At 45.8% G+C, this 23,528-nt stretch overlaps 1 protein-coding gene across 2 annotated transcripts in view; it reads left to right on the top strand.

The window, feature by feature from the left end:
- Positions 1-23,528, top strand: part of HDAC6 (histone deacetylase 6) — a 222,430-nt gene that overhangs the window by 191,106 nt on the left and 7,796 nt on the right. For both annotated transcript variants that reach the window (XM_069209604.1, XM_069209603.1), the window contains exon 27: positions 461-607. In XM_069209604.1, the coding sequence (XP_069065705.1) occupies positions 461-607 (147 nt within the window). The remainder of the gene's footprint in view (positions 1-460; positions 608-23,528) is intronic.

Genomic DNA, 23,528 nt, shown 5'->3' on the forward strand with positions numbered 1-23,528 from the left:
CTTTGAAAAACTAAATGTGTGTCTGTTGCTAGAACAGTTGATGGTACTGCAGGTTAGGATGCCATTAACAGTACTGTAGTAGCAGAGTTTCTCTACATCAAACTTGATACGCATTGACAGATGGTGTTTTGAACCAGTACTAAACTAGTAGGATGTGTGGAAGGCCATGATTTAGGTTTATTGCCATGGTTATGTTTGGATATCCTTTCCTGTGTAAGCAAGCAGTGTGATAGAGCATGATTGATGTTTGATGCCAGAGCTTTGCTTGGACAGCGTGCATGCTTCTAGTCAGGATGGAGTTGTGTTGGCAGAGCTGTAAGTCGACCCTGTATTAGAATATTCGTAACTGGTGTAGCTCAGATTGGGGCTTCACTAGCACAATTATGCCCTTGTCCTAAGATAAAAGGGTATCTAATTCATGACCTAAATCTGTTAATAACTTTTTCAATTTATTTTCCAGAGCATGTTGTATGCAGTCACTCCTCTGCCTTGGTGTCCACACTTGGAATCAGTGCAGTCCGTCCCAGAATGTGGCCTCAACGTGACAGAAGCCTGTCAAGAGTGCAGCAGCTCAGTGGAAAACTGGGTCTGTCTTGTTTGTTACAAGGTAATTATTCTTTGTTTTGTGTATATACTCTGCTCACATGTTCCCTTGTTATGGAATATGATTCAGAATCAGTAATTCTGCTAGATACTTCTAACTCAAGATTCATCGCTGTAAGGAAATGCCTCCTTGGCATGGTTGCCCCCTGACTTTTTTCCTTTGCTGATGCTATGTTTACAATTGAAAGTGTGCTGAGGCCTGCTAACCAGGCCCCAGCACCAGTGTTCTTTCCCTAACCTGTACTTTTGTATCCACAATTGGCAGACCCTGGCATCCAGATAAGTCCCTTGTAACTGGTACTTCTAGTACCAAGGGCCCTGATGCCAAGGAAGGTCTCTAAGGGCTGCAGCATGTCTTATGCCACCCTGGAGACCTCTCACTCAGCACAGACACACTGCTTGCCAGCTTGTGTGTGCTAGTGAGGACAAAACGAGTAAGTCGACATGGCACTCCCCTCAGGGTGCCATGCCAGCCTCTCACTGCCTATGCAGTATAGGTAAGACACCCCTCTAGCAGGCCTTACAGCCCTAAGGCAGGGTGCACTATACCATAGGTGAGGGTACCAGTGCATGAGCATGGTACCCCTACAGTGTCTAAACAAAAACCTTAGACATTGTAAGTGCAGGGTAGCCATAAGAGTATATGGTCTGGGAGTTTGTCAAACACGAACTCCACAGCACCATAATGGCTACACTGAAAACTGGGAAGTTTGGTATCAAACTTCTCAGCACAATAAATGCACACTGATGCCAGTGTACATTTTATTGTAAAATACACCCCAGAGGGCACCTTAGAGGTGCCCCCTGAAACTTAACCGACTATCTGTGTAGGCTGACTAGTTTTAGCAGCCTGCCACAAACCGAGACATGTTGCTGGCCCCATGGGGAGAGTGCCTTTGTCACTCTGAGGCCAGTAACAAAGCCTGCACTGGGTGGAGATGCTAACACCTCCCCCAGGCAGGAATTGTCACACCTGGCGGTGAGCCTCAAAGGCTCACCTCCTTTGTGCCAACCCAGCAGGACACTCCAGCTAGTGGAGTTGCCCGCCCCCTCCGGCCAGGCCCCACTTTTGGCGGCAAGGCCGGAGAAAATAATGAGAAAAACAAGGATGAGTCACTGGCCAGTCAGGACAGCCCCTAAGGTGTCCTGAGCTGAAGTGACTCTAACTTTTAGAAATCCTCCATCTTGCAGATGGGGGATTCCCCCAATAGGGTTAGGATTGTGACCCCCTCCCCTTGGGAGGAGGCACAAAGAGGGTGTACCCACCCTCAGGGCTAGTAGCCATTGGCTACTAACCCCCCAGACCTAAACACGCCCTTAAATTTAGTATTTAAGGGCTACCCTGAACCCTAGAAAATTAGATTCCTGCAACTACAAGAAGAAGGACTGCCTAGCTGAAAACCCCTGCAGCGGAAGACCAGAAGACGACAACTGCCTTGGCTCCAGAAACTCACCGGCCTGTCTCCTGCCTTCCAAAGATCCTGCTCCAGCGACGCCTTCCAAAGGGACCAGCGACCTCGACATCCTCTGAGGACTGCCCCTGCTTCGAAAAGACAAGAAACTCCCGAGGACAGCGGACCTGCTCCAAGAAAAGCTGCGACTTTGTTTCCAGCAAGCTTTAAAGATCCCTGCAAGCTCCCCGCAAGAAGCGTGAGACTTGCAACACTGCACCCGGCGACCCCGACTCGGCTGGTGGAGATCCAACACCTCAGGAGGGACCCCAGGACTACTCTGATACTGTGAGTACCAAAACCTGTCCCCCCTGAGCCCCCACAGCGCCGCCTGCAGAGGGAATCCCGAGGCTTCCCCTGACCGCGACTCTTTGAATCCTAAGTCCCGACGCCTGGGAGAGACCCTGCACCCGCAGCCCCCAGGACCTGAAGGACCGGACTTTCACTGGAGAAGTGACCCCCAGGAGTCCCTCTCCCTTGCCCAAGTGGAGGTTTCCCCGAGGAACCCCCCCCTTGCCTGCCTGCAGCGCTGAAGAGATCCCGAGATCTCTCATAGACTAACATTGCGAACCCGACGCTTGTTTCTACACTGCACCCGGCCGCCCCCGCGCCGCTGAGGGTGAAATTTCTGTGTGGGCTTGTGTCCCCCCCGGTGCCCTACAAAACCCCCCTGGTCTGCCCTCCGAAGACGCGGGTACTTACCTGCAAGCAGACCGGAACCGGGGCACCCCCTTCTCTCCATTCTAGCCTATGTGTTTTGGGCACCACTTTGAACTCTGCATCTGACCGGCCCTGAGCCGCTGGTGTGGTGACTTTGGGGTTGCTCTGAACCCCCAACGGTGGGCTACCTTGGACCAAGAACTAAGCCCTGTAAGTGTCTTACTTACCTGGTTAACCTAACAAATACTTACCTCCCCTAGGAACTGTGAAAATTGCACTAAGTGTCCACTTTTAAAACAGCTATTTGTGAATAACTCGAAAAGTATACATGCAATTTTGATGATTTGAAGTTCCTAAAGTACTTACCTGCAATACCTTTCGAATGAGATATTACATGTAGAATTTGAACCTGTGGTTCTTAAAATAAACTAAGAAAATATATTTTTCTACATAAAAACCTATTGGCTGGATTTGTCTCTGAGTGTGTGTACCTCATTTATTGTCTATGTGTATGTACAACAAATGCTTAACACTACTCCTTGGATAAGCCTACTGCTCGACCACACTACCACAAAATAGAGCATTAGTATTATCTATTCTTACCACTATTTTACCTCTAAGGGGAACCCTTGGACTCTGTGCATGCTATTCCTTACTTTGAAATAGCACATACAGAGCCAACTTCCTACATTGGTGGATCAGCGGTGGGGTACAAGACTGCATTTGCTGGACTACTCAGCCAATACCTGATCACACGACAAATTCCAAAATTGTCATTAGAAATTCATTTTTGCAATTTGAAATTTTTCTAAATTCTTAAAAGTCCTGCTAGGGCCTTGTGTGTTAAGTCCCTGTTTAGCATTGTCTTTTAGAGTTTAAAAGTTTGTTAAAAGTTTGAAATTAGATTCTAGAAACAGTTTTAGATTCTTTAAAAAGTCTTCCAACTCTTAGCAAAATAATGTCTGATACAGAGATGAATGTGGTGGAACTCGACACCACACCTTACCTCCATCTTAAGATGAGGGAGCTAAGGTCTCTCTGTAATATCAAAAAAATAACCATTGGCTCCAGACCTACCAAAATTCAGCTCCAGGAGCTGTTGGCAGAGTTTGAAAAAGCCAACCCCTCTGATGATGACCTCACAGAGGAAGAGATTAGTGACTTGGAGGCCAATGTCCCTCCTCCAGTCCTAAATAGGGAGAACAGGACCCCTCAAGTCCTGTCTCCAACTGTGTTAGTCAGAAATAGTGAGTCCCTCACAGGAGGGTCCCACATTTCTGAAATCACTGAGGATGCTCTCAGTGAAGATGACCTCCTGTTAGCCAGGATGGCCAAAAGATTGGCTTTAGAGAGACAGCTCCTAGCCATAGAAAGGGAAAGACAAGAGATGGGCCTAGGACCCATCAATGGTGGCAGCAATATAAATAGGGTCAGAGATTCTCCTGACATGTTAAAAATCCCCAAAGGGATTGTGACAAAATATGAAGATGGTGATGACATCACCAAATGGTTCACAGCTTTTGAGAGGGCTTGTGTAACCAGAAAAGTGAACAGATCTCACTGGGGTGCTCTCCTTTGGGAAATGTTCACTGGAAAGTGTAGGGATAGACTCCTCACACTCTCTGGAAAAGATGCAGAATCTTATGACCTCATGAAGGGTACCCTGATTGAGGGCTTTGGATTCTCCACTGAGGAGTACAGGATTAGGTTCAGGGGGGCTCAAAAATCCTCGAGCCAGACCTGGGTTGACTTTGTTGACTACTCAGTGAAAACACTAGATGGTTGGATTCAAGGCAGTGGTGTAAGTAATTATGATGGGCTGTACAATTTATTTGTGAAAGAACACCTGTTAAGTAATTGTTTCAATGATAAACTGCATCAGCATCTGGTAGACCTAGGACCAATTTCTCCCCAAGAATTGGGAAAGAAGGCGGACCATTGGGTCAAGACAAGGGTGTCCAAGACTTCAACAGGGGGTGACCAAAAGAAAGGGGTCACAAAGACTCCCCAGGGGAAGGGTGATGAGACAACCAAAACTAAAAATAGTAAAGAGTCTTCTACAGGCCCCCAAAAACCTGCACAGGAGGGTGGGCCCAGAGCCTCTTCACAAAACAATGGGTACAAGGGTAAAAACTTTGATCCCAAAAAGGCCTGGTGTCATAGCTGTAAACAGCATGGACACCAAACTGGAGACAAGGCCTGTCCCAAGAAAGGTTCCACTCCAAACTCCCATCCAGGTAACACTGGTATGGCTAGTCTCCAAGTGGGATCAACAGTGTGCCCAGAGCAAATCAGGGTCCACACTGAAGCTACTCTAGTTTCTGAGGGTGGGGTGGATTTAGCCACACTAGCTGTCTGGCCGCCTAACATGCAAAAATACAGACAGCAACTCTTAATTAATGGGACTAGAATAGAGGGCCTGAGGGATACAGGTGCCAGTGTCACCATGGTGACAGAGAAACTGGTTTCCCCTGGCCAATACCTGACTGGAAAAACTTACACAGTCACCAACGCTGACAATCAGAGAAAAGTACATCCCATGGCAATGGTTACTTTAGAATGGGGAGGGGTCAATGGCCTGAAACAGGTGGTGGTCTCCTCAAATATCCCAGTGGACTGTCTGCTTGGAAATGACCTGGAGTCCTCAGCATGGGCTGAGGTAGAACTAAAAACCCATGCAGCAATGCTGGGTATCCCTGAACTGGTGTGTGTGAAAACAAGAGCACAGTGCAAGGCACGGGGTGAACAAGTAGAGCTGGAGTCTGGAAGAATGGCCCAGCCTACCAAGAGAACAGGAAAGTCAGTTGGGAAACCAACTACAACACAGCAAAAGAAAGGGAACCTCTCTTCTCAGGAAGAAGTTCTGCCCTCTGAGGGAACTGAACCTTTGGAGCTTGAACCTTATCAGGTTGAGCTCTTAGGCCCAGGGGGACCCTCAAGGGAGGAGCTGTGTAAGGGACAAGAAACCTGTCCCTCTCTTGAAGGCCTTAGGCAGCAAGCTGCTGAAGAGTCCAAAGGCAAGAAAAATGGAACGCATAGGGTCTATTGGGAAGATGGACTCCTGTACACTGAGGCCAGAGACCCCAAACCTGGTGCCACTAGGAGAGTGGTAGTGCCTCAGCTGTTCAGGAAGTTCATCCTAACATTGGCCCATGACATTCCCCTTGCTGGACATTTGGGACAAACCAAGACGTGGGAGAGGTTAGTCAACCACTTCTACTGGCCCAATATGTCCAACATGGTTAAGGAGTTTTGCCTCTCCTGCCCCACCTGTCAAGCCAGTGGTAAGACAGGTGGGCATCCAAAGGCCCCCCTCATTCCACTTCCAGTGGTGGGGGTTCCCTTTGAAAGAGTGGGTGTGGACATAGTTGGTCCACTAGAACCTCCCACAGCCTCAGGAAATATGTATATCCTGGTAGTAGTGGATCATGCTACCAGGTATCCTGAAGCTATTCCCCTTAGGTCGACTACTGCCCCTGCAGTAGCCAAGGCCCTCATTGGTATCTTTACCAGAGTGGGTTTCCCTAAGGAGGTGGTGTCTGACAGAGGTACCAACTTCATGTCAGCATACCTAAAGCACATGTGGAATGAGTGTGGAGTGACTTATAAATTCACTACACCATACCATCCACAAACTAATGGCTTGGTTGAGAGATTCAACAAGACATTAAAAGGCATGATCATGGGGCTCCCAGAAAAACTCAAAAGGAGATGGGATGTCCTCTTGCCATGTCTGCTTTTCGCTTACAGAGAGGGGCCACAGAAGGGAGTAGGATTCTCACCCTTTGAACTTCTGTTTGGTCATCCTGTAAGAGGACCACTTGCTCTTGTTAAAGAAGGCTGGGAGAGACCTCTCCATGAGCCTAAGCAAGACATAGTGGACTATGTACTTGGCCTTCGCTCTAGAATGGCAGAGTACATGGAAAAGGCAACCAAAAACCTTGAGGCTAGCCAACAACTCCAGAAGTTTTGGTATGACCAAAAGGCTGCACTGGTTGAGTTCCAACCAGGGCAGAAAGTCTGGGTTCTGGAGCCTGTGGCTCCCAGGGCACTCCAGGACAAATGGAGTGGCCCTTACCCAGTACTAGAAAGGAAGAGTCAGGTCACCTACCTGGTGGACCTGGGCACAAGCAGGAGCCCCAAGAGGGTGATCCATGTGAACCGCCTTAAGCTCTTCCATGACAGGGCTGATGTCAATCTGTTGATGGTAACAGATGAGGATCAGGAGGCAGAGAGTGAACCTCTCCCTGATCTTCTGTCATCAGACCCAAAAGATGGCACAGTAGATGGAGTGATCTACTCAGACACCCTCTCTGGCCAACAGCAAGCTGATTGTAGGAGAGTCCTACAACAGTTTCCTGAACTCTTCTCCTTAACCCCTGGTCAGACACACCTGTGTACCCATGATGTGGACACAGGAGACAGCATGCCTGTCAAGAACAAAATCTTTAGACAATCTGACCATGTTAAGGAAAGCATCAAGGTGGAAGTCCACAAGATGCTGGAATTGGGAGTAATTGAGCGCTCTGACAGCCCCTGGGCTAGCCCAGTGGTCTTAGTCCCCAAACCTCACACCAAAGATGGAAAGAAAGAGATGAGGTTTTGTGTGGACTACAGAGGGCTCAATTCTGTCACCAAGACAGATGCTCATCCAATTCCAAGAGCTGATGAGCTCATAGACAAATTAGGTGCTGCCAAATTCTTAAGTACCTTTGACTTGACAGCAGGGTACTGGCAAATAAAAATGGCACCTGGAGCAAAAGAGAAAACAGCATTCTCCACACCTGATGGGCATTATCAGTTTACTGTTATGCCCTTTGGTTTAAAGAATGCCCCTGCCACCTTCCAAAGGTTGGTGAATCAAGTCCTTGCTGGCTTGGAGTCCTTTAGCACAGCTTATCTTGATGATATTGCTGTCTTTAGCTCCACCTGGCAGGATCACCTGGTCCACCTGAAGAAGGTTTTGAAGGCTCTGCAATCTGCAGGCCTCTCTATCAAGGCATCCAAATGCCAGATAGGGCAGGGAACTGTGGTTTACTTGGGCCACCTTGTAGGTGGAGGCCAAGTTCAGCCACTCCAACCCAAGATCCAGACTATTCTGGACTGGGTAGCTCCAAAAACCCAGACTCAAGTCAGGGCATTCCTTGGCTTGACTGGGTATTACAGGAGGTTTGTGAAGGGATATGGATCCATTGTGACAGCCCTCACTGAACTCACCTCCAAGAAAATGCCCAAGAAAGTGAACTGGACTGTGGAATGCCAACAGGCCTTTGACACCCTGAAACAAGCAATGTGCTCAGCACCAGTTCTCAAAGCTCCAGATTATTCTAAGCAGTTCATTGTGCAGACTGATGCCTCTGAACATGGGATAGGGGCAGTTTTGTCCCAAACAAATGATGATGGCCTTGACCAGCCTGTTGCTTTCATTAGCAGGAGGTTACTCCCCAGGGAGGAGCGTTGGAGTGCCATTGAGAGGGAGGCCTTTGCTGTGGTTTGGTCCCTGAAGAAGCTGAGACCATACCTCTTTGGGACTCACTTCCTAGTTCAAACTGACCACAGACCTCTCAAATGGCTGATGCAAATGAAAGGTGAAAATCCTAAACTGTTGAGGTGGTCCATCTCCCTACAGGGAATGGACTTTATAGTGGAACACAGACCTGGGACTGCCCATGCCAATGCAGATGGCCTTTCCAGGTTCTTCCACTTAGAAAATGAAGACTCTCTTGGGAAAGGTTAGTCTCATCCTCTTTCGTTTGGGGGGGGGTTGTGTAAGGAAATGCCTCCTTGGCATGGTTGCCCCCTGACTTTTTTCCTTTGCTGATGCTATGTTTACAATTGAAAGTGTGCTGAGGCCTGCTAACCAGGCCCCAGCACCAGTGTTCTTTCCCTAACCTGTACTTTTGTATCCACAATTGGCAGACCCTGGCATCCAGATAAGTCCCTTGTAACTGGTACTTCTAGTACCAAGGGCCCTGATGCCAAGGAAGGTCTCTAAGGGCTGCAGCATGTCTTATGCCACCCTGGAGACCTCTCACTCAGCACAGACACACTGCTTGCCAGCTTGTGTGTGCTAGTGAGGACAAAACGAGTAAGTCGACATGGCACTCCCCTCAGGGTGCCATGCCAGCCTCTCACTGCCTATGCAGTATAGGTAAGACACCCCTCTACCAGGCCTTACAGCCCTAAGGCAGGGTGCACTATACCATAGGTGAGGGTACCAGTGCATGAGCATGGTACCCCTACAGTGTCTAAACAAAAACCTTAGACATTGTAAGTGCAGGGTAGCCATAAGAGTATATGGTCTGGGAGTTTGTCAAACACGAACTCCACAGCACCATAATGGCTACACTGAAAACTGGGAAGTTTGGTATCAAACTTCTCAGCACAATAAATGCACACTGATGCCAGTGTACATTTTATTGTAAAATACACCCCAGAGGGCACCTTAGAGGTGCCCCCTGAAACTTAACCGACTATCTGTGTAGGCTGACTAGTTTTAGCAGCCTGCCACAAACCGAGACATGTTGCTGGCCCCATGGGGAGAGTGCCTTTGTCACTCTGAGGCCAGTAACAAAGCCTGCACTGGGTGGAGATGCTAACACCTCCCCCAGGCAGGAATTGTCACACCTGGCGGTGAGCCTCAAAGGCTCACCTCCTTTGTGCCAACCCAGCAGGACACTCCAGCTAGTGGAGTTGCCCGCCCCCTCCGGCCAGGCCCCACTTTTGGCGGCAAGGCCGGAGAAAATAATGAGAAAAACAAGGAGGAGTCACTGGCCAGTCAGGACAGCCCCTAAGGTGTCCTGAGCTGAAGTGACTCTAACTTTTAGAAATCCTCCATCTTGCAGATGGGGGATTCCCCCAATAGGGTTAGGATTGTGACCCCCTCCCCTTGGGAGGAGGCATAAAGAGGGTGTACCCACCCTCAGGGCTAGTAGCCATTGGCTACTAACCCCCCAGACCTAAACACACCCTTAAATTTAGTATTTAAGGGCTACCCTGAACCCTAGAAAATTAGATTCCTGCAACTACAAGAAGAAGGACTGCCTAGCTGAAAACCCCTGCAGCGGAAGACCAGAAGACGACAACTGCCTTGGCTCCAGAAACTCACCGGCCTGTCTCCTGCCTTCCAAAGATCCTGCTCCAGCGACGCCTTCCAAAGGGACCAGCGACCTCGACATCCTCTGAGGACTGCCCCTGCTTCGAAAAGACAAGAAACTCCCGAGGACAGCGGACCTGCTCCAAGAAAAGCTGCGACTTTGTTTCCAGCAAGCTTTAAAGATCCCTGCAAGCTCCCCGCAAGAAGCGTGAGACTTGCAACACTGCACCCGGCGACCCCGACTCGGCTGGTGGAGATCCAACACCTCAGGAGGGACCCCAGGACTACTCTGATACTGTGAGTACCAAAACCTGTCCCCTCCTGAGCCCCCACAGCGCCGCCTGCAGAGGGAATCCCGAGGCTTCCCCTGACCGCGACTCTTTGAATCCTAAGTCCCGACGCCTGGGAGAGACCCTGCACCCGCAGCCCCCAGGACCTGAAGGACCGGACTTTCACTGGAGAAGTGACCCCCAGGAGTCCCTCTCCCTTGCCCAAGTGGAGGTTTCCCCGAGGAACCCCCCCCCTTGCCTGCCTGCAGCGCTGAAGAGATCCCGAGATCTCTCATAGACTAACATTGCGAACCCAACGCTTGTTTCTACACTGCACCCGGCCGCCCCCGCGCCGCTGAGGGTGAAATTTCTGTGTGGGCTTGTGTCCCCCCCGGTGCCCTACAAAACCCCCCTGGTCTGCCCTCCGAAGACGCGGGTACTTACCTGCAAGCAGACCGGAACCGGGGCACCCCCTTCTCTCCATTCTAGCCTATGTGTTTTGGGCACCACTTTGAACTCTGCATCTGACCGGCCCTGAGCCGCTGGTGTGGTGACTTTGGGGTTGCTCTGAACCCCCAACGGTGGGCTACCTTGGACCAAGAACTAAGCCCTGTAAGTGTCTTACTTACCTGGTTAACCTAACAAATACTTACCTCCCCTAGGAACTGTGAAAATTGCACTAAGTGTCCACTTTTAAAACAGCTATTTGTGAATAACTCGAAAAGTATACATGCAATTTTGATGATTTGAAGTTCCTAAAGTACTTACCTGCAATACCTTTCGAATGAGATATTACATGTAGAATTTGAACCTGTGGTTCTTAAAATAAACTAAGAAAAGATATTTTTCTACACAAAAACCTATTGGCTGGATTTGTCTCTGAGTGTGTGTACCTCATTTATTGTCTATGTGTATGTACAACAAATGCTTAACACTACTCCTTGGATAAGCCTACTGCTCGACCACACTACCACAAAATAGAGCATTAGTATTATCTATTCTTACCACTATTTTACCTCTAAGGGGAACCCTTGGACTCTGTGCATGCTATTCCTTACTTTGAAATAGCACATACAGAGCCAACTTCCTACAATCGCCTTGTAAATATTTGCCCAGGCATCAGACTGGATCTGGAAACTCAAAAGCAGTACTCCTGCACGCGTATAGATGGCATTGTGCAGCCCTTCACTGGTGTTGTTCCGCTCTGAAAGGGACGAGGGTGTCTGCCTATAAGTGTCACCCAGGCTCTCTGGCATTAGCTTGTTTCTTTCTGCACCTTCAGACACAGAGCCGGAACTCTACTAATTTCGTCTTTGACAAGAATTTCTCTACAAAAGACTCTGTTTTTTTTTTGTTTTTTTTTTAACCTATGTTAAAGGGAAATATATCCCTCCCCGAAATAACAGGATTTAAACCTTGTGAGCACTGTTACAAACAAATATCTCTGACAGACCTCCTCAAGGTAAGCCTTTGGTGCATGGGATTGGAGCATGAGTCCAGGGCTAGTGATGACTGCACCCTGATGAGCCTGAAGGCCATACGGGACTGCAAGATAAACTCTATCATCGGAAGGCTCCACACCACGACTGGTCGAAGTTGAATAGAGTGTCCAGTTCCTTCTTCCAAAGTAATCACACACATGATTCTCTTCACAGTCGAGGTTTTTGAGTAAGTCAAAGATATCAAAAAGTCCAAGCAGTAAATTAGTCCCTAAATGCCACTCTTGAATTCCAGAGGGGGTCCAAGGGTATCGGCATGCAACTCAGTTTTACTCCTAAACTCCTAAAGAGCCGCTTCAGAGTTTCATCCCAGTGCCACCCAAATTAACGGATCCGTCTGCAGCGTTGCAGGAAATAGGGGCCTTCATGGAGGTCATGATGTGCATATGTTCCATGCTTTTCGGCACCCTGTAGTTCACATCCAAGCCCCAATGATCTACAGAGGCATCCAGTTGGAGTTTTGTCCGCAGATTCTCCCATGACACGATCTGTGTCCCTTTAGACCACTTGGGGTTCCACACCCACTTCAGTGCCAACTTCGATCTTGTGCCTGTACTCTTCAATTAGATGCTGTTGGCTGAGGAGGATGTGCTACCTATGGTGATTTCCATCACCAAGCCCATTATGATCCCACATTAGTGCAACCTACAGCCAACCCTTCTGACTCTCATACATTGCCTTTACCACCTTGTTGAGCTCTTTGGCTCAGATTCTGATAATAAGGACGGTGATGAGGGGGACAAATTTGTCCAATATATGATGACAGTTGGTATGCAGACTTATAAGATGCCAGTGGTCTAGATCCCCTCCCCAGAAACTGGACTTATCTCTTCTCCTAGTCCTGCCACAGAGGAGAGTGTGTATTTTTGCCTTGGTTATGTGAAAGGCTGTGAAGGTCCTTGACTTTCAGGTCCTTAAGATGTAGGTCAAAACTGACGTCCTGATAGAGGCTCTTCAGTCTGCCCAGGTGCGTACTGAACCTCTCATTCCATTTAACAAAGTCCTTAATAATACCCTTTTGGGCTCGTGCTCTGGGCCCCAGTCAACAGGCAGGTAGCCTGCAGCCACAAATCGAGCACCTGGCAATCCTGACTTCTTGAGTCAAAACCGACACTAGAGAAGTCTTGTGGTCCAAGTGTCCACCAGCATAGGGAACTCTCATGCCTTTCCTACAACTCCTGACTGTGCGCCCAAGCTCATGGAGACATTTGGCAAACGTGTGTCCTCTTCTGCCACACTTGCTTTGCACTCCGTCAGTGCCAGCTTTCTCCTAGGCTGCTACAGCCATGCTTTGAGACGTAGTTGGTCAAATCCTACAAACATTTCCAGAGGACCTACTGGCATCTTCATCCCAAACCACACCAAACAGCCAGACTGAGGCAAAATTTGTCACCTGGACTGGCGTGAACACTGCTTCAGCGCCACTTCTGGATGAGGTCTATTGGCTTCTCTGAAAATGTCCAAGCATCATTAATAGATATGCTCTTTGACGCTCTTTCTAAGAGTGGTCTCTGCCTGGGAACACTTTAAAGAAAGTCATCCCAAGTGCGTTCCATGGGGCTGCCTGCCCCTACCAGAGAATTTCCTCAGAATCTTCGCCCCTTTCATGGTTGTGCCTGGGGGTTTCAATATCTCCACTGCCAGAGCCTGCAGCTAGCACAATGATCTTCAGCCATTTTTGTGGCTGAGGCCACGGCTCCCAAAGACTGTTCAGTGCATCAGGGGAAATGTGCAGTTCTGTCCTGCCGCTGTAGCAACTACAGCCACTTTGGTGTGTCAAATGTTTCCTCCAAGGGTAGTGAGACATCACTTCGGACGCAGTGTCCTCGAGCTTGGCCAACTAGGTTTGACACTTCTATTTCTTTCTACCCTACTGCACATTCCACCCCATCAGCGCAGCTGACAGAGGAACACATGTACGTTTTGTAGCAGACAGAGCAAACCCTTGTAGCCAAAAGGGCCTTAGAGGGTTCCATCCTCCAAAGGATGAATCGGGTGTTAATCCGCTGCTTCCTCGTGCTGAAGGATTACAGAGGCCTTCAACCTATTTTAGCTCTCTGCATTCTCAACAACTTCCTGTAGAAGGACAAACTCAAGATGCTCACACTTGGCAAGGTTTTGTCTGCTCTGGATCCTGGATTGTTGTGTTGCATCCACAGGACCTGTATTTCCATATTCACATCATGCAGGCCCACATGTGTCATCTGTGGTTCATAGTGGGCCAGGAGCATTTTCAGTTTGCAATGCTTTCTTTTGGCCTTGCCAGTGCCCCTCGGGAGTTCACATAGTGTTCGCAGTGCACCTTCAGCGGTTGGAACTACCAATCTTCTGCTAACTGGGCTATTGACTGTTGAAGGTGGGCTCACCCCAGACAGTTATGGATCACCTTCCAACAATGGCAAACCTCTTAAGATTGTTCAGGTTCGCTTTTAACATGCCAAAGTCACACCTGACTCCTTTGCAGAAGCTCCTGTTCATCAGAGCCATCCTAGATAGAATGCAGTCTCCTGCCTTCCCCAGGAGGGAAGACTCTAGGACGTTCATGCTATGATCCTGATGTTTCAGCCTCTGTCCTGGATCTAAGTGAGGATAGTGCCACTGCTGTGGGCCTCTTCTGTCCTGCTAGTCGACCATGCCAGATGACACATGCGGACTGTGCAATTGGACATGACGTTCTATTTGGCACAGCACCAGGTGAACCAATCAAATTCCATCTAGGTTTCAGAGTAGACTGCAAAAGATCTACAATGGTGGTTCCTAGACCATGATTGGCCCAGTGGCAGACTTTCATTACCACACCCAGAGCTGATGTCATGACCGATGCATCATTACTGACCTGGGGAGACTATCTTGGAGAGGTGAAGATCAGAGGACTCTGGTACCCGGCAGAAACATAGCTCCTTACCAATTTGTTATGAGTTGCAGCTGGGCACTGAATGCCTTCCTACCCTCTTTCAAGAAGAAACTAGTACAAGTATTCACAGACCACTTTATCGCCATGTGGTGTTGCAACAAGCAGGGCTGAGAGGGATCTTGGGTCATGTGTCGGGAGACTGCATCTCTTAAAGCGGCTGACTTGACAGGGCATTTCTCTCATGAGCCACCTGTTTGGCTCTCTAAAGGCCAGGGTGGACAAATTCAGTCACCCAACACCTCGCGGTTAACAAATAGCAGTTACACTCAGAGGTGGTGTAGGATGTGTTGGTCAGCAATGAGGATAACCCTGGATCGATCTTTTCATCACTGCAGAAAATGCCCAATGTCAGAATTTTTGTGTACTAGAGTTTCCAAGAAGGTTCTGTCGGAGACACATTCTGCCCAGAATGGAGCTCAGAACTCCTGTATGCCTTCCAGCATCCACTCCTATTGGCTAGATTTCTGAAGAAAATCAAGACCAACCATGCCAAAGACATCGTAGTGGCTCCAGATTTGGCCTGGACAGTGTGGTATTCAGAACTTCTGGGTATGAGTATCTGACCTCCAATCAAGCTGTTGATTCAGGCGGATCGACTGCCGCATTCCACACTTCCATGTGTGGAGATTGAGCAGAGGCAGCTAGTTTCCTTCACTCCTCATCCCAAAGTTGTTGCTGTTATTCTGGCAGCCATGTGCCCATCTATGAAATCAGTGTTTTCAAGGCGTGGGACATGTTTGTGGCTTGGTGTGGCATCTAACGGGTTGACCCGCTGCAAACTAAGCTGTCTGAAGTGTTTGTTTTGTAGTTGACCAAGCAGGGACTTATGTTGGGCACTGTTAAACAGTATTTGTCAGCTCTTTCAGCTTGTTTGAGGTTGCTAAATGGATGCATTCTCTAGGGTTCCCCTTTGAGTCAAAGAGGTCAGATTTCTAAACACCTCCCCCCCCCCCCCCCCAAGCAGAAGGACTTGATCAGTGTGCTAATTCAGATTAGAAATCCATTTGGACTGTGTCCCAAACACAGCCGATTGAGCACTATTGCGCAGGAAGTATTTCCTGGTAACAATAAGTCCCGTAATTTGAGTTTAGGGACAACAGTGGAACTCAAAACCCTCTTTTGTTACGTACTCAAGGATCACTAGAAACAGAATATGCATTTTCAAATGCATGCTTATAATAACAATCCTATTGTAGTGCACGAAATAGGAATGGTAACATCACAGAATATAAAATCACAGTAGTTTTTGAACAGGGACAACAGAAAAAAATCTTACATTGTATTTCATAGTCCTAACTCCTTCATTGTGCCATCCATAGGCTCTGTGCTAGTTCTTGCAGAATTAGAACATAATAAGCCTATTTACGAGATTCAGAGGTGGTGCACCTACCTGGTTTGGAACAACAGTGTCTGTATCTTCTGGAATAGGAAGCCTGCTATTCCTGTTAAAAAACAAGGGCAGTTGTCTGTCCGGGGAAAAAACACAGCCCCAGCACAATTCAGTGAAGGCTATACGCTTCACTCAGGCCTTCAGTTAAAGGAAATGCTGGTGCTGTGCTCGTATTGCTCTTCATTGCCTGCATGACGTCCTCTTCAACCTGTAGTCCTATACATGAGTTTTTATAGGATCTGATTATCGATGTTACCTTATTTTGTTAAAACAATTATAGGACTAGCAGACACTAAATCAGCAATAAGAAAAAGAATCATGGTGACAATTGCATCAGGCGTGATTATCATATTGATAGTATAGATCTAGAGTTTATAAATGGTCCTAGAAGGTAGGTGCATAGAACGCAGGTATTTCTACGCATGTTTAAAACATTGTCTATGAAAGATTTAGAGTGTTAAAAAGACAAATGATGGAAGTAGAAAAGGCAAAGGATGGAATTAGTAAAGTCTAAAAGGACAAATAATGAAAATAGAAACATCTGAAAGAAAACGGTCAGTGTTTCTGATATCCCCAGATTAACTCCTAAAATAAATAATAAACACATTGCAGCAGTGTTGTTGCAGCTACTTGTTACACTTATCTAAACTAAACAATCATGCAGATAGATTTTTAACTATTAGGAATGTGTTTTTTTTTTTTTTTTTTTTCCATAAGCTTTATTTTTTTATTTTTTTCCTTTTCCTTGTCCTCATTCACCGTGGCCGTTAAACAACCCCTCTTACTTTACCAGCAAAACAGTAATCCAGGCTAGGGGACGCCCTTAACTCTCAAACAATCCTCCATCTATCTAGATTCCATGAGGATTTCAGAGAAGGGGGTAAAATCATTAGACAAATAACAGAAACAAATAGCTTATTATCACATAATATTTTTGACAAATTACCATTACCTAAATCAGTGTTTCCAAATCAATAATGGGGCCCAAAAATTCCCCCGTCCTATTACTTTTCCGTAACATTAAATCCAAATCCGCAGTACGAAACACATCATTAAGCCATTCCGAATATACTGAAGGGGAAGCCGACATCCATTTTCTACATATTTCCCTTCTCCCCATCAAAATTGCGTAAAATACAAATTTGAGATTTAAGGTTGTACCTCTTCCACTCCTCCCCTCCTGATCTTGTGGTTGGCCAAAAATTACTAAAGAGAGAGATGCTGCAATTTCCCACTCCAACATACTCGAGAGAGTCTCACATACCTTTTCCCAAAACTAGCGAATATCCGGACATTCGCAGAACATATGGATGTCAGTTGCTTGTATTAAACCGCATTTTGGACATTTCACCTCCTCCCCTCCTTTCATTTTGGACAACTTCTCAGGAGAAATATAAGCTCTATGGATTGTATAATAGTGGTTCTTCCTCAAAGCAGCCGACTTAACTGTATCAAACAAAAAAGTTAATGACTTCTTCCACCACATATGAACTAATTCTTTAGAGAAGAATTTACTCCACAAAGCCGTAGGAAGTTCGAACTCACCATCCACCCCTTCTAGAATCCCCCAATACCAAGCTGCCACTCTATGGGGACCTACCAATCGACTCGGAACAACATCTTCCAAAGCGTTGGGCATACCGACTCCTCCCTTAACCCCCTGTGCCCAATCCCTTATCTGCAAAAACTTCCATCTAGTCAGGGAGCCACCCGTTTGTTGTTTCAACTCTTCCCAGGAAAGGAGTACCCCCTCCTGAAAGAGGTCCCCCCAATACTCTATACCTGCCCGTTTAATTGGTAAAGCCAAAACATCTTGAAAACACTCTGGTGTACCCGGAGAATCCCAAATAGGTGCATTGCAGTTGTAATATGAAACCTTTGCGACTAATCTAAGCTGGTACCAACATTCTGCCAATCCCTGCATAATTTTCAATTTTACCTGTTTAAAAAACTTAGGATCACCAAATTTAAAAATGAAATTACTTGACGCACCCTTGATGGTAGAGGCAATCACCTTAAACTTGTAGGATCTGGAGAAAGAAATAGAGTCCTGGTATTCTTCAAGAGGAAAGCCCAAGCATAATACTGTAGTTCTGGTAATGCCAAACCACCCTTTCCCTTACACCTACGCAGTTTTTTCCGAGAATTTCTAACCCCTTTAGAACTCCATATAAAATAATTTATAAGCTGCTGCATTTTATCTATACATTTTTTCTGCATAGGGAGTGGGTAAGCAGAAAACAGGAAATTCCACTTTGGAAGAATGGACATTTTTACCAAATTAACCCTTCCAATAATTGTTAAGGGAAGATGAACCCAACCCTGCAATAATCCCTTAATCTCCAGTAGCAGTTTTTGCTGATTCCTCTCTACTAACTGTTTGATATCCTGGGTCACCAGGACACCCAAATACCTTATTTCCTTCTTACTATAAACTGATCTATATTCCGTATTCCATGCCATGGTCTCCGTCTTTTCCACATTTACCTGATAGCCTGATACCTTACCAAATCCTTCGGCTAGTCGAAAAATCTCAGGAATAGCAGATGATAGATTATCTGTATACACCAAAAGATCGTCCGCATACAAAGCAAGTTTCCTTTCCCAACCCCTACAACAAAAGGGAGAAATCACAGAATTTTGCTGAATCTTTCTAGCAAATGGCTCGATATATAAGTTGAATAGAGCAGGAGATAGTGGACATCCCTGTCTAGTACCCCTAGTTATTGTAATACTTCCAGTAAGATTTCCATTGACAAGTATTCTTGCTGTAGGAGCCCTATATATCTATTCACAACCCCACAGAAGTTATCTCCCAAATTGGCTCGTTTTAAAACTGATTTTAGATAGCCCCAACTTACTTGATCAAAGGCTTTCGCTGCATCAATAGTAATGACCCTCAAAGGGGAATCAAAAGACGTTGCCATGCCTATAGCCCCAATCAAATCATATGTCAACTCATACAAATATCTGCCCTTCGAGAAGCCCTTCTGGTCTGGATGTATCAGATTATTAACTACTCTATTCAACCTATCTGCCAATATTTTGGCAAACAATTTATAATCACTATTTAATAGTGAAATAGGCCTATAAGATGCGCATTTTGTCGCATTTTTTCCTGGTTTCAAAATCAGCGTGATAATCGCCTCATTCCATGTAGTTGGGATATCTATTTCATTTAAAAAAATCTTCCCAAACAACTCTGTCAAAATTGGGATAATTGTATCACCTAATACTTTATACAGCTCTACTGGGATACCATCAGGACCAGGGGCTTTCCCGTCTTTGCCTCCGAACAACACCGCCCGTGCTTCGTCAATGGTTATAGGACCATTAAGAAACTCCTGCTGCTGCAAAGTGATTTCCGGTACCACATCAGGAACTAACCAATCTTCCACCAACTCTTCTCGCCCCTCTACACTTTCAGTATCCAGGGATGCAAAATATTCCTGAAACCCATACTCAATATCCTCACATCGTGTCACTTTCACCCCTGACTCATCCAAATTAATTTCCTTAATATGGTTCCTGGCCTGGTCTGATTTAATCTTCCAAGCAAGCAGCTTCCCCGAATTTTCACCATATTCAAAGTGCTTCAGTTTGCTTGCCTCCCATCTTTTAACAATTCTTGCTTGTAAAATATTTTCCATCCATTGTCTTAACTCAGCCAATCCCACCCTCACTACCTCTGACTGAGACGTTTCCTCTTTTCTGACCAACTTCTCGCTTTTTTTTTTTTTTTAACATCTCCTGTTCTAAAAAACGTATTTCATTTCTAAACATCTTGCGCTTATAGCATGCGATGCTCGTGATCTTCCCTCTTATAACGTCCTTGAAAGTATCCCATACCACTGATGGTGATGCAGAGCCTACATTAGTACTAAAAAAAACTTCTGTTTCCCTGCGTAATTGAGATGTCACATCATCCTCCATTAGTAATGCACGCTCCAGTGTCCATCTATTATACATTCTCCTCTGAGACAAGGTTAAGTGCAACGACACCGCTGCATGGTCTGATAGATGAGACAGTAAATATTCTACCTCATCCACGTTCTCCAGCAACCTACTATCAACCAAAAAATAGTCAATACGTGAAGCATGGCTATATTTCTTATTGATAAAGGAGAAAACCCTTGCATCCCGACCCCTCTTCCACCATATATCACACAGGCTTAGCTCTTTCATCATTCTTAGATATTGCTGAGATTTTGGCGTACCTAGGGATCTACAAGTATCCGTTCTATCCAATTTATTGTCCAGCACCACATTAAAATCCCCCATCATAATAACCGGATCAGACAATTCAATTAACTGGGAGAACACCCGATTAAGAGACTCAATATCATCACGATTTGGGCCGTAGTACCCAACCAGTACTAAAACACCTCCCCCAACCTGAGCTCTTACTATGACCCAGCACCCTGCTTGATCTGATCTTGCTTCGAGTATTTCTACCCTAACTTGCAAGCCATGTTTAACCAAAATAACCACCCCCCTCGTATGGAAATTGTGATTAGTATAGATACAACTTTGCACCCATTTTTGCGTCTCAAATAGCCTCTCACACTCGTCTGCTGCCAGGTGGGTCTCTTGTAAGACAAGAATTTGTGCTGGCGAGTCCCTTAAATATTGTAAGATTTTATTCCTTCTTGCGCTGGTCCTCAAACCGTTAATGTTCCAGGAAAGCATATGCATGGTAAACCTTCCCTTCCCCTGACCTTTGCTTATGCTAGCCATTCCTAACTAGCGAGCTACCCCTAAGCCTCGGTGAATAAGGAAAATTTGTATTGCTTCCCCCATAAGCTTGATTATCACACGTTCATGACACACTGTCAGAACAGAAAACCGTGCTAGACAAGTGCATTCATTAGGATCAAGTATTCACTTGTTGCATGTTTTACAGCACACATTTTCATATCGAGATGTAAAGGTGCTCTGAATTTAAAAATTGGAATTCAGAACAGGATCAGACTTTGTTTAAATCACCTTTTGCAATGAGATTGCTTTAAGGTTTACAACACGTTTTTGCCAAAACACCTGTAATGCCACAAGTGGAACTTTTATTTGTTTCAAATTTTTCTAATGTGCACCCCATTTAAGCCAGTGCACAGTTGTCCTCTACGTCTGTTGACCCTAAAAACGTTTTTTCTGGTCGCAGTAACATCAGCTGTTGTGTGAGTGAGCTGCAAGCACTCAGTTTGTCACCTTGCACAGCATGTTTTCCAGACAAATTGGTGTTGAGAACTCGAGCTGCATTGTTGCCAAAAGTAGTAACACCTTTCTGTGCTTAGCAGGCTATCACTCTTCCGACTTTCTTTACTCTTACTCACCCCTCGAAAGAGGAGGACAGACTCAGTTTATCAGACCCCAAGAGAGACCTCACTTACTAGATCGCACCATGGACCATTGGGTGGACGACCAACTCTTTGTGGCCTTCTCTGGTGCAAAGAAGGGCAAGACGCAGTGCAGAAAAGAACCAATTTTCATCCACCTAAAGGATTAAGGGTTCATTTCACTGAGGTCAAGGCTGCTCATACTGCACTAGTACACACAGTGCATGTCCTGGGTATTTGTCTGGCTGCTACGTGGGCTCCGGTGTACACATTCACGAAGCACTGTTTCCTTGACAGTCAACCCCATCGAGGTGGGGAATTCGCCTGTTCAGTCCTACAGGACTTAGTGCGCTGAGCCATTCCATAGTCCCATCATCCAGACAAGTACTATTTTGGTATCTCTCACAAAGTGAGATATCTGCTTTAAGAAGTATTCATCAGAAGAACAAGTTATTTGCCCTCAATAATGCTGTATTTGGTTAATACTCTAACTGCAGGTTCATCATCAATCCTACTAACTCTTCTGAAGCTAGATAAAGTATCCACCAGAAAGAACGTTACTAATGATAAGCAACTTGTTTTTTCGTCATTGCTTGTGTTGTACATGAAAAGATGTAGTAGGACACCTGACCCCCTATGAGGAGACAGCAAAAAACTTTTAAGATGAAGTTGACAAATGGTGCAACATCTATTGTCTGCAAAGATTCTTCCCCTTGCAAAGAAGTGAGTAGTTATGAGCAGAGAATTATCCTCCAAGTTCTACTGACCGTGTTCCCAAAAGTGGATGGTCCCAGGCAAGAGATGTCATTGAGGATCATCATGTTTCATGCTCTCGCTAGACTGTCTTCCTGCAAATACATAAGTAAAACTTTTTCATTTCTTTCCAAGAATGTTTAGATAAGTGATTGTTACAGAATGTATAGCGAAAAAACACATCTGTGTTAACAAAGTGCAAGAGGAGGTTGAGTTGAGATTATTTTGCCTTTTTCTTTGGCCAATTTTCAATGGCTCTTTCAGTACCAGTATGCAGGAGTCCTAGTCCTGTGCCTAGTACCTGCTGGTCTCAGTGGGCATTTAAGGTTCGAAATGGAGCCATGGTCGGCACTAGGCATAAAGAGTTAGCTGTACAATAATATAATTTTGCCCCAAGATTATATGGGAAGGAAAATATTTGCATTTGCTCCCACGGCTAAGTTCTTATATCCATTTTTTCAGGGAAATATATGTTCTATCCCTCAAGGGATCTCTCTACTCTTTCTTGGCCTCGAACATTTTTGCAAGATTAGGTCTTTAGTTTCTCAGAGGTCTGCAAACTTCAGACCTTGGCAAAACAATCAGTCCCTCATTTATTAAATTAAATAAGTCACTAACATTAGATGTTCTACTCTCGAATAGCTACAGCATCTCCATTTAAATGTTCAGGAAAACTTCTGAATGGATTTATTCCAAACTAGTCTCTTTAGTGCACCTTGAGCAAGCGAACAGTAGTCTGTCTTAATGAGTTTTTCAAAGGGAAACGTATAGCAGGTCTTTTTCATTGAAGGCAACAATGCATTGGTTGGGTGTCATCAAACTACAAGCACAGTCTTATAGAGAGGGACAGATCTTGGAATGGAAACATTTAAGATTTTTGAATGAATAGACCAGACCTTATACTATGGGGATGCCCAACAAAATCTTGAGGTTAAGGGTTCAAAACAAAAAAGTGCGTGTACACTACAGTAGAGAGACATTGTAATAGGTTTACACATGCACACATTCCACCTGAAAGTATCAGTTAGGTTTGCAAATGTTGCATATTCTTCCTTTGTCATTGCAGGTTTCTCTTGCCTTGTTGAAACAGTACACTGTGTTTCTGGTTATTGCCAGCAATTATGGCCTTCTGGCTGGGTCATATCTTCACATCACACCTTTGCCAGACCAAACTTGTCTGGCTTTACAATTTACTATAAATAGCCACAAAAACTTCTCGCTAAACAGAAGAGTTTGAATTGTTTTTTCAAAACGTACACCTTTGATTATCTCATTCTGGTCTACCAGGAAGGATAAATACCAGCCAGCTTGTACTTCATCTGGGGGTTAAAGGAGAGCTTTGGTTTGTGTTAAACAGAAGCATTCCATGAAGTAAAATCCTTACTGATAATTGATCTCCATGAAGTGAAGGGACAAGCATTGGTTCTTGTAATATCTTGCTGCTTCCACTTGGGGTAGATGAGGTGCTGAAATGCTCTGCAAGAAGACGACTGCTCATACCCATTAGAAGACCAACATAAGACCCAGCTGACTGAAAGCAATGAGGGTCTGTCAAGGACT

The sequence above is a fragment of the Pleurodeles waltl genome, chromosome 10, assembly GCF_031143425.1.
Source record: "Pleurodeles waltl isolate 20211129_DDA chromosome 10, aPleWal1.hap1.20221129, whole genome shotgun sequence".
In the NCBI taxonomy this organism is placed as follows: Eukaryota; Metazoa; Chordata; class Amphibia; order Caudata; family Salamandridae; genus Pleurodeles; species Pleurodeles waltl.